The 12,224-nt window shown below is 39.2% G+C and overlaps 1 protein-coding gene and 1 long non-coding RNA gene across 2 annotated transcripts in view; one reads left to right on the top strand and one right to left on the bottom strand.

The window, feature by feature from the left end:
- The window catches only part of EDNRA (endothelin receptor type A), a 32,726-nt gene extending 27,938 nt beyond the window's left edge, over window positions 1-4,788 (bottom strand). The window contains exons 1-2 of the mRNA XM_040064521.2: window positions 4,559-4,788; window positions 1,179-1,680 (exon numbers count right to left, since the gene is read on the bottom strand). Coding sequence (XP_039920455.1) covers window positions 1,179-1,580 — 402 coding nt within the window. The 5' untranslated portion in view covers window positions 1,581-1,680; window positions 4,559-4,788. The remainder of the gene's footprint in view (window positions 1-1,178; window positions 1,681-4,558) is intronic.
- LOC131378554 (uncharacterized) overlaps window positions 3,293-12,224 on the top strand; it is a 177,145-nt gene continuing 168,213 nt past the window's right edge. The window contains exon 1 of the long non-coding RNA XR_009207845.1: window positions 3,293-3,312. This is a non-coding gene — a long non-coding RNA (uncharacterized LOC131378554). The remainder of the gene's footprint in view (window positions 3,313-12,224) is intronic.

Below are 12,224 nucleotides of genomic sequence, written 5' to 3'. Positions count from 1 at the left end.
GTTAATTAATTCAAATTTTATGATCTTGTCCTATGAATGCCTGTTTTATAATGCAATTATGATGTCAATGTTATAAAGATGCAAAATTCATGTTTTAAAATCATTGTTTCTTTAATTTTAAAATCATTTGAAACCACAGGGCACCAGTTATAAAGCCAAGCATTAAAATATTTAATTTAAAACACACGTAAATAAAAGTCATTAGAATCTTTAAGGGCTGAAATTGTGAAGAACTTTTATTAAAGAAATTAATTATATGACTTTTATATATTATATGACTTAGTGTTTTATTTAGAAACAGAAACACTTCATGTTTCTGCTGTAAAAAAAGAAAAAGTCAAATATCCTATCAGCTATGCACCTGTGTACAGTCCACAAAGAGACAGATACAAGCTTCCAAAATTCTTTGATTATTTTCTAAGGTAAGTTAATATCCATGAAATTTATTAAAAAGGGGCTCAGTTCTGTTCATTCAAGCATGTTCTGGCTTGAATTATATTAGTAAATATAAATTTCATCAGAAGAAGCACTGCTTTATGGCTTTGTTTAATTAAAATGGAAAATCAAAACACTGGGACAAGATAATTTTATACCAGATAAAAGAATTGCTGAGGAGCCTTTTTCCACTTTGACAAATCCAGATGAAATTTAATATTTCGGATATGGTCTGTGATATAATTGGAATAATTTTGAGACTCTGCTATTAATGAATATTAAATGAAAACCTTAAGGCTCAACTTAACTGACATAATACCTCCCTGCAAAGTCATAACATGAAGCCTGTGCATCACAGGGAGTATTTTCTGTAAAAATATGAACTAAGGATTGGATAATATAAAAATAGCAATGAGTCCATCAAGGAGGAGAACAGTTTATAAAAAGTCTTCCCTCATAAATTCTTTTGCTAGCTGTAGCAGCTATGAGAAATGAAGAGCTCCTGTGAAATGCCCAAGGCCACACTTGGGTTAAGAGCTAAGAGCTACATCATCTTTCACGGGAGATATACTTTTTCTGGCTGGAGGTGAGGCCTGAGAGCAAGGGGCTTGCTGCAGAACAAAAAAGAGCTGTATTGTTTCCTTAAGTGCACTATTCATTGACAAAAGAGCACCGAACAGAGGAGGAAGCACAGCCAGGGAACTCGTGAGGAACTGCAGCCGGCATGGATCGTGGTGTCCTACCTTGTACACGATGATGGGGATATCAATGACAATGTAGATAAGGTCTCCCAGTGCCAGGCTGGCTATCAGTGCGTTCGGGCCGTTCCTCATGCACTTGTTCTGGTAAATGATCCTCAGCAGAGTTGCATTCCCGACCATCCCAATGATGAAAATAGCACAGGACACCACGGTGTTGATGTATTTGAAAGTTTCAGCAATCTTAGTCTGCTGGGAACATTTGACAGTTTGGTTGGACACCGGAGGCTGTATGGTGGTGAGGAGAATGCTGGATTCGATCCCTGAGAAGGTGGAAAGGGGGTTTCCCGAGTCGCTCCGGTTGGAAACGTCTCTGTCAGAGCTGTCACTGAGGACAAATCCCGGGACCAGCAGCAGCAAGGAAACTCTTAAACACAAGGCTTCCATCCTGAAGTCCCCAATGAGCAAATGCAGTGAGACAAGGGTTTCACTTTTTTCTTCAGTGTTTCAGTGAGATGCTTCTCACTTTTTCACCTGCAGACAGAAACTGTAAAACAAAAAAAAAAACAAAAAAAACCCACCACACATAATCAGTACAACAGGTAAGAAAAAAAGCACATAATCAGTACAACAGGCAATCTAACACCTCCTGTCTCTCTCATAGGGAGGGTATCTGAATGTTCAGCCTCTGCAGCACATATGTATAAACACCTGTTTATACTCACGGTGCTGCTCTGAAATCTCGATTACCCCCATTACCTGTCTGACAAGAGGCAAACACAAAAATTCCTTAAGTGATAGCTTATGCAAATAAGATCCCACAAAACCCTGTTAACTTGAGACAGAATTTGTATAGGGATAGAAAAAATAAGGTGGATAAAATTCTGTTTTAAAATATAGTCTTGCAGGAAAAGTCGACCTGTCTTGGAAACTGCTGAATGGTATATTAGCTAAAATAAGAAGTCACTCTTTTTTCTCGAAAAAGGTAAAAGCACTATATTAAAAATTAAAGATAGTAAATTCATATATTTTCTGAATATTTTTGATGTACTGCAACAATTAGTATTTATATTATTTTTGTCTGACTTATTATCTGGATTTCAAATGAAAACTGAAAGGACATGTATTTCAAATCAAAATCTGGACCAGATCCAAAATCCCTAAATATTAGGAGGAAGATTTTGTAGTCCTAGAATAAACCTCTGAAGGCCAGAATAATGCCTTCAAACTTTGTCATTTGGTCCTGAATGTAATTGCAACTCATGCTCGGTACTTAGCCATAGTGAAGTTAATAAGAAAGAATCAAGCTCTTTAAGCATAAAAAATACTTGGTTTAGCATTCTAAGCAAGAACTCATGGCATTTCTAGGTAGGGAAGAATGCATCATAGAATCCTGCCTGTGTGACTGCCTGTGTGTAACCTCTGCCACAGGGATTGTAGATGCCAAACCTCTGGTGAAACCAGGGATGCCACTTAAGTCCATTTCCCTGAAGTCTTGGTTTAATTTAAGGTTTTTGGTGTGGGTTTTGTTGTTGTTGTTGTTGTTGTTGTTGTTGTTTGGTTTTTTTTAAACATGGCTTATATCTGCAAAATGAGACAAAGTGCTGCAGTGTTGACAAAAGAAGAGTAGAAAATAAAGTATTTATAACTTTCTGATTTCCAGGGACTCGCCTGAAGTATTTGGGAGGATCCTTTTAAATAAATGAATCCTAATTTCATCCCCTGTGGGGCTGTTAAATCAGAGTTTATAGCAAGACGTTTACCAGAGGAGGGAGAAAATTTACTGATAGCACTTCTGGAGCAGACACAGTATAAATATTTTCAAGTATTACAGGCTCCTGTTGTATGTGGTCTGTGGAAGTGTGTGTGTACCTCTGTAGAGCAGCGGATGTGATGCTAACCCGAGTATTCCTGCCTGGCATGCAGAGTGCTGTCCATGACAGACCAGAGATCCACTTTCAATCCTTTTACTGCTGTAGCTGAGATTAGGAAATGGCCAGCCGTGAGTTCCCATGGACTTAATTTCAAAGTTTAACGTACTAAATAGTAAACCCTTCTTTATTTAATTAAATTAATTCTGGTTATGACGGAATCTCAGGACACTTAGCAGCAACAAGTTCACTTTAGGTTTCTAAATCTTACCAGAAACAACAGAGATGTTGACTGCAATTTTTTTCAGGTAAGGATTAACATTTGTATTATTCCTATTGCCTATTATTTCCTATACGGTTCCTCAATTTACAAATGGGAAACGTGTACCACTATTAAATGGCTTTCCCAAGTAAAGGTGATAAAGCTATGAACAGACCCACAGCCCCATGTTTTAGTAGCTACTTGAGTTTCCTCCTTACTGTGTGACCCTTTTTTGTGAAAATCTGATGTATGTATCATATAAACATGGTGGCAGCGTGGCAGTCATGCCGCCAGCGTGCAAAGCTGGGAACAAAATTGCCGATTACCCTTCTCTTCCCTCTCCTGAAAGAAACTTTTCCCTAAGAAGCAAAACTAGAAAGTTTTTGATAGGCTAGCTACTAAGGGTACTTTTTTTAGAGATTCCTGACAGCCCTTCATTCCTCTGTGCATATTTTTGAAGCATTTATCTTGCTGCAGAATATAGTATGCAACCTGCCTCGTATGAGTAACACCCTGGCATCCCCGATAACTTTCTGGGATAAGGTAATCTAGGATTGTCCCTTTTCACACGCAGCCTGGGTACCTGGGCAGTGTGAGGGTGCTCGGTTAATGTGGGAGCCAGCCGCCTGTGCTGTGCCTGTGCTCCTGCAGTGCTGCAGGGAACTAGATTCCTGACTTGCCTGGACTATGAGCCAGAAAAATTCCCATGCCGAGGTTCACAAGAAGAGACCGTACTAGTGGAAATGAGATTGTCCCAAGTATTAAAGACCAGCTACAACGTTAACAGTGCTCGGTGGGGGTACGGCAGCTGGGAAGTGAACGGGAGCAAATGAAGCGGAGCAGGGCAGGAAGGCTCTGAAGGGAACGACGCCGGCAAAGGGGAATTCTCCGGGCTGTTCCCAGCCAGCGCTGCCGGGGAAGCCGCCCGCTGCTCCTTCTCCAAGGAGAAAGGAAACACGCTCCTCGCACCACCGGCGAAAGATCAATTCCGACGTGCGTTGGCAAACCAGTGCTGCCTGCCCCGCAGCCTATCTGGAGAGCCCCCGGCGAGATCCATACATCGTTAAACTTTACGGAATAACAGCTCCCCCGAGCTGCCTTGTGCCCGTCTCTCGTTCTCCCTCCCTTCCCCTCTCCCCCACGCTCACACAGGGGTGCAGCACCGCCGCGGAATCCCCGTCCGGGGCGTTCCCAGCGGTGCGGGAGGTGCCCGCGGCTCGGGCCCCGGGATGGGGCTCCCGCAGCATCCCGCGCTCTTCCTTCCCCCCGCCGCGCCTCCCCGCCCGGCTCACCCTCATGCTGCGGCTGCTGGGGCTGCTGGCGCCGCCTCGGAGAATTTCTTCGGAGTGGCTTTTCCTGGGATAGTCTTCCCAGATCGTCCTGCCTGCCTCTGACTGGGCGGAATTGAAAATCTCCACCTCCGCTCAATCCGTGAACGAAAGAGACAGAGGGAAGGAGTCGGAGCGTCCCCTCTTCTCTGCCCCCTCCCCCAATTAAAACAAACCTCCAGCCCGAGCCGAGCCCCTGCCAATGCTAAACACAAAGGCTGCCTCCCGGGCACGGGGGAGCGCGGAGCTCTTTAACTCTTTCCTCGCTGAAGCTGAGCGCAGCTGCTTTGCCGGACTCCTCTAAACCACAGCCCCCGGAGCCCACTGCTGATGGGTGGCACGCAGGGTTCTCAGCAATGCTCTGTGCCTGGTCCCATCGGACGGCACAAGAGCGGCCAGCGAAACGGGGAAATCTCATTCAATACGCCGCTTTTGCTTTGCATTTGCCCCGGGGCTGGCGGGGTTCGGTCTCCGAGACGATCGGTAAAATTGCGTGCGAGAGTTTCAAAAATGCTGGATCCGTAAACAGAAACTGCTCCTGAGTGAAAAGTTCTTTGATCCATCCGGGACACACCTTGCTAATACATTTTAGTTGCATTTACAAGGATAATAAGATAATAGGATAATAATAAATTTTCTGTGATTCCTCTGTTTCCTATTACGGTTCTTCGGTCAAGACGGAGGTGCAAAAAAATTTGTGCAGAAAAAGTGGAAAGTTCGCTTATACCTAACGATATTTTCTCACTATGAGAAAAAAATTCCAGTGTATCAGAGGGAGCAGCTTGTACAGGAAAGAGTTTCAAAATCCCTTCTTTCATGCTAGCAAGTTTATGAAATTTTGAGTCCTTTGTTGAATCATTTCCTGGCAAGTTTTCATCTGATTGTACCACAGAAATTATTTTCTAAACATATATGGGCTTCTTCTGAATAAAAAAGGCAACCTTCCTAAATAAGGTGTAGAAATTTGCCACCCTAAAACCGCAAAAGCAGACTGAGAAGAACAACAGAAAATGTGATGGTAGTGGCCTGAAGAATTAAAATATCTGGCACTAAATCATCTGGGAAATTGTTTTGAACTTTTTCAGTTTTGCATAGTTTAAAATACGCTTCTGTAATCTGTTTGAAATCATCTGATAAGTCTTGAACAGGAAAAACCAGCATCTGGATCAACTGGATTAGCAGTATTTTATTACTTCTGGAAAGTTATCTCAGTTAAATGAAGTGTCAAAGCACAGGATCTTTGAAGGAACATTCATGTTCAGGCTGAGAATCCCAAAGAGCCTACTGTTTGCAAATCAAGTAGAAAGTTTAATTCAAAATCTCAGGTTGCTGTGAAGTGGAATAAATGCTGATAAGCCACTAAATTATCCATATACCACCACCACCAAAAAAAAATCTTTACAGTTTGGTCATATATGCTTAGCATTAATTATTTCCTTTGTCAAGAATCATCTTCATGGTAACTTGTTGGAAAAACCATTGAAGAGCTGGAAAGGAGGTTATTTAAGACCGTGTGCACTTTATGGAGTGCTTTATGAAATGCAATCCTTAAATCTCTTGTGTGTTCTCTAAACATCGTTAAGACACCATTCCTTTCCTGGGATCATTTGACCTTTATGTCTAAACAATCAGAGCTGTAAAAAAATAAAAAAGCAAAACAAAACAAAGCCAAAAAGCATGTTTCTGATCTCATTCAAACCTACATTTGTTCTTCCAATTCATAATACCATGATTCCATGCATATCCATATTTATTATTATGTGAAATAAATGTAATGAAATTATCAAATTTACCATGCTGTTAAGGATCTATTTCTAGACAGTCTTTATGAGTGTTTCTTTTACTGCCAACCCACGTAAGTAGTATTAGCTATTAGAAATTGCTGATCCATGTTCTTTTTTATTTTCACTGTTAATTTTTTAAATCAACCTTTGCTTTGTCTTTAATCTTCTAGATGTCTAAAGCTCAGTTGATATATTGTCTTAAACTAAGATAAATTAAAAATTATATTTAATTTTTCCTGCTCTCATGGTGTTCAGTAAAATAACATGAAAAAGGAAGTTTTCGCATAAGAATTATGCAAAAAGTGCAGTTGCAAATGCAGGTGACCTCAGCTACAGAGAAAAGTGATAAAATGCAGTTCTTTACGCCAAGATATTTTCATTTTAGACACTTTCACCATCATTATAGGACTGCTGCCCTGTGCAGGGAAGAGTTCTTGACTGAGGACTCTGTGTACCAGTTTCAGCACAGTGAAAGTGTTTCCTCTGACCTCTTCTGTTTTGTGTCTTTAACAAACTGCTCAGCTTGTCTTGCATAACTCCAGACATTCAGAGTATGGCAACCTGTCACTCTCATTAGAAAAAAAAAAACAAAAACAAAACCAAAAACAATTGGATTTGCAGCTGGAGTCAAGAAGACTATCAGCAAATAGCAGCTTTTGTAAGGCTATTAATTTCCATGAAACTTTCAGGTATTAGAAAAAATTAATTTCATTTTATTGGATTGAAAGTTGTGTTAAGCAAATGTATTACCTGTTAAGACACTTGCTTACCCAGGTTTGGTATGAAATAGGAACATATGATCATCAGGTCATGGAGTCCTAAATGGAATTGTTGAAATTCAAAAGACCAAAATCAAACCAGGCATTGTCTATAATTGCCATTTCCGTAAGCAGTCAGCTGGTAGGTTTATAATCCATAGCATTTTCAGAAAATCAAAAGTTATTAATCACAAATATTGCAAATATCTAATTATTCTGAATTCTTTCACTAGATTTCTGATACAGTTTTTAACAGGAACAATACAAACAATAGAAAATAGTTGCCACTTGGAGAATTTGGAAAAATGCACCTAAATACTTTGGTTACAATACTGGATAACTCTTTCACTTTGAATTCAGTATCTGCATCTAGTGAACAAGAACTCGGCAAATTCAAAACTTCTCATGGAATCATGCTGATTTCAAAAACACCTGTTGGGCAGGTTTTTCAACTTTTACTACCCCCATTCAGTCAGAAGTTGCACCTCACTGAACAAAAGGAAGAATCATCCAAACCATAGAGAGTATTTCTATCTTGTATAGACTATCTGTTCTTCGACAAGAGATGCACTTATCCAGCTGCTTTAGAAGAATTCAGTTTAAAAGGGCACTCTCCAGAAAATCTAAATTCATTGAACCTTAGGGCTCCTTAATTCCAGTGATCACTGAACCAGGTATTTGCTTCTGTTACATAACATTTCTGTTTCCCAGCAGCTGCTTTACTTAAATTGTATCTCTACTAGTGACATATCCACAACTATATTTATGTGCTTAGCACAAATAAATCCTGTTTCTGGCAAGGCTGTCTTGCTCCTCCCTCCCTTCTTGCCCTCTCTTTTCCTCCCTCCATCTTCCCCCTTTCTATGTCTCTCTCAACTGTTTCCTTCATGTTAAAAGAAAATTTTGTCAATTTACAGTAGGAGTTTATAATTAAAAGAGAATTATAGTGAGGATACTATTGTAGTAGTTTATTCTTATAACTAGAAAGGTGTTTGCATCAGAACCACTGAAATAGCCCTGCCCTTGGACTATGGGAACCTGAAACTGTGATAGAATCAAAAGGGATAAAGGACAAAAAAGGTTTAAAGGACAAAACTGATCATGGAGCCAAACAATTAATACAGGAACCACTTCAGGAGCTACTACACCCCAAAAGGGAATATTACATAGGAACTGTGCATTGGGTGTATCTAAATTTTGCAGAATCTTGAAGGAAAAGTTTGAGTAAGAAGTGAGCTTCCTTTAATGTGCAGATTGGAGAAATAATAATATGTGTTGTTAATTCCCTTCAATTGCTGAGCATTTCAGATTCCTCTGGGGAGCATTTACTGACTGCGTTAAATGTGATGGACTAAGAACATTTCAGAAAAGATTTACTGGGAGAGGTAATTCTGTTGGTCTTCTTTTCCATAGATGGAAGCCCTAATTTTCAAGGTCTGGATCTTATTAATCTATTTGGTGGAAGGCAGTAAAAAAGAGAGAATTACTCTTCTCCCTGATGCTCAGTGTGGAAGAGGAGGCAAAGGACACAAGAAATGTCTTCTTGAAATACAAGAAATTAAATTTGAATATAGGAAAAACCACTTTCACTGTAAGGATCATCAAAGGGCACAGGGCACCCAGAGAGGCTGGAGAATCTCCATCCTTGAAGATATTCAAACCCCAACTGGACACAGTCACGAGTAACCTGCTTTAGGTGGATGGATTCTGAGCGTGGGCATGACCCAGGTGATTGCTGAGGGTCTCTTCCAATCTCAAAAGTCTGTAAATCTGTAATGCTGTGGTTCAGGTGAGACTTCCATTATGTCAAGAGTATTTTGACTCGAGCTCTGGAATTATGGAGTTCAAAATTCTTCAAGTTATATTGTTCATATTGGGAACTGATGTGGTGTTTAATTGAGCATGAACTACACGCACACAGAAGAGTGCATATAAGTTATTGTCCTGTGTCAAGTTGGATACTGTCCAAAAGGGTAATGGGTGATTGTTACTGAAATATTTAGCAAAGGCTGTGCTTTTTTAGTGTCAGCTCTGTACAATTAAGAAATTATTTCCTTCTTCCCTTTTGAGGCAATAACAGCAAAATGAGTGACTGTAGGGAGCATTTGGGCGTCTTCATCCCCATTGTTTCAGGCAACCCTGAAACTATCTCTGAGCTAAGAAACCTGCTCCAAAAAAGACCAGTCTTCAATGGTGACAAATAAAAATACTTCTACATAAACCTCTCAATATGCAGTAAAATATATAAATATATATACATGAAGAAGAATAAAATAGCAATATGTCACAGACGATGCCTGCTATATAATCATGAAATGAGTGAAATTATGCAATGAGTGATTATAAGCACACAAAAGAAAAAACAAAACAAAACAAAAACAAAACAAAACAGAAAAAAAAAAAAAGAGAGAGAAATAAGGAAACCCAGATATAAATTAAAACTTGATTTAAAGAACAGTAAGAGGAAGAGAATGTCTTAGATTAGAAAACCTTCCATAATTTATAAAAGTGTCAATCTGCATTTGCAGATGTGAGCCTGTCCAGAGCACAAGTTCTGTGATAGAGGAATGCTGTTCTGCTGCCAGATGCATCTTTTATTATCTTAAGCACTAATAAAATTATCTAGATAAGATAGTGAGACATTAGAGTGCCATTTTATCTTAATCTAAATAAGGTTAAAATTATTTCTATTGGCTACTCTGCAGTGAAGCTGTTTTTCATGGAAAACCCTGACTCATCTCACTTCTTTCTAATGTTTCTACATTATCTAATTTTTTTGTTAGCATAACTAAAGCTGAGTTGAAATAAGCTGCTTGTACATTTACTTTGATTCAGTAAAGTCCCATTCTTATATTATTCAATATTAAATGGTTAGCATAAACTATTTCCCATATTATCCTACTGTAAGCCATATATGTAGACCTATCTACAGACTTACTGAGTGAGAGATTAATTACAAACTTCTGAGTGTTTTCATAGATGTAAGGAATTTTCTGCAATGAAACTTTGAGACAAACAATCAAGGTTTCTGGTAAAAGATTCACCATTCTTTTCTGCTATCTAGAAAATATTGTTTATTGGAAACCAAAGCACACATTTAGGTAACTAACACAGCATCAAGATAGTGTGAATAGAAAAATCTAGGTATGTGGTACTTGAGAGAGAAGGGGCTGACAGTTCTTTAGATTTTGATGATAAAGGCTCTCAATCCTTTAAAAGGCATCCTTCTGTTTTTATGTTCATGTATGAGAGTATGCTGTCTGTTTTAACAGTACAGCTGGCTCCATCTCAAATTTGGAAAGGCTGGGTTGGGATATGATTGTGTTCCTGCCTGTAGGATTGGTATGATGTGCTGCCCCGTGAGGTCATGGCCTTACTGTGACCTGGATTTCCACTGCAAGGACTTCTACCTGGTGTGTGGAAGAAGTGTGGGGTTTATGGTATTTGGCTGTGTTAATGCTGTTCAGTGATGCTAAGTTTCAGAATTGTCGAGAAATCTGAATTTTGTCTTGCGGATTCAGAGGGTTGGGAGGCAATTAACCTTGGCTCCCTTCATCCCTCTTCCACCCCAGCCTCTTCACACAGAGCCTTGCCTGTTCTGCTATGCTCCGTCTAATGAGAACCCCTCTTATCTCCACATGTGCCTGGTAGTCCTCAGCCACCGACACCAGCGTTCATCAGCCGCCTTCCTCTTCCTCGTCCTACTGATGACCCACTGTGGTTTCTCCAGCAGCTGGGAGTGCGCCCATTTCTTCATACACTGAACAGCAAATGGTTGGATTTTGCTGTTTTACTCTTAATCCCAATCACGGTGATGTTAGGTGGGGTTAAGACAGACAGACAGACAAACAAAGTGGGAGGGCTGTGGCATCACCCTTGGCTGCTGGCCATCCCTTTGCTGCTCCCTGACAGAGGGAGGGTGCTGGGAAGAAAAGAGGGAACAATTTTATGTGTCTTAGTCCAAGTATCCCAGACAAAAGAACCAACTCAGTTCTGCCATCTCTGGACAGAAATATTTCTTCCTCTGGTAACAGCAATTTTATTTGGTCTTATAAAATAGCTTGAAACTGAGACTTGAAACTGAGACTGAGGTTTCCATGTGTCAAGCCACTATGTCCTCTCAAATAAAGGGAAATTATGAAAAGGTAAACTAATGATTCTGTTAAAATATACCAGCATATATACCAGCAGGTTCCTTAGCTCACCATATAATAATACATGTGTACTGCTTAATTTTATTTTTATTTTTATTCTCATCACAGTCCCTATTTATAGATTGTTCAGAATTTGAAATTAAAAGGAAAAAGAGATATTGTTGCCAGACTCCCTTTCTTGGCTGATATTCCACTGCAGTTATAAGGACTTTCATTTTATGATACTGGATTTTTGTCATAAATAAATACAGAAGCAAGTATACAATGATTCTTTTGTATCAAGTTGTAACACAAGACTATTCTGCTTGTATAGACTAAAAAAAAAAAAAAAAAAAAAAAAAATTATTGAAACCAATGCAATTCCTGGGCACAGTGAGGTCAAAAATGATACTAGTTTTCTGTGATAATTCCTATGAAAATAGCCAAAAAGAACACTATTATCAATAATTAAAATCATGTATTTTTGGTGTCAAGCAACAGCAAGCTCAGGTTTTGTAATTTTAGCTAACAATTATCCTAGTCACAAATTTTCATCTCCTCTTTATTGATTTAATGTGCAATTCACTTAAACTATTTAGGAAGGACATTTAAAAAATACAACCAAGAAATGCATGGAAATAGAATTAATGTTCTGTTTTCCCCATGAAACCTCTGTAGTTATTTACAATATTGGATTATGAATAGACAAAACCCCAGGAATATTGTTGTGAAACAGGTGCTGAAAGCATACGTATCAAGCTTGTGGTCATGTGTTATTTCCTGCAGATCCACTGAAGTCAAAGATTTCTTATGGGAGCCTTACAGCACTGTTGGATCAGATTCTCAGCTGACATAAATCTTTTGTTTGGAATGGAAATACATTTATTTGTAGTTTTAGGGAATGATCATGGATGGTGTAATTCTTTTCCAGGCACGTTAGTGGATGTTGAAGGGA

This window comes from Hirundo rustica, chromosome 5, assembly GCF_015227805.2.
Source record: "Hirundo rustica isolate bHirRus1 chromosome 5, bHirRus1.pri.v3, whole genome shotgun sequence".
NCBI classification, from domain to species: domain Eukaryota; kingdom Metazoa; phylum Chordata; class Aves; order Passeriformes; family Hirundinidae; genus Hirundo; species Hirundo rustica.
Note: the sequence above shows the minus strand (reverse complement) of the source record. Positions and strands in the feature narration are given on the sequence as shown.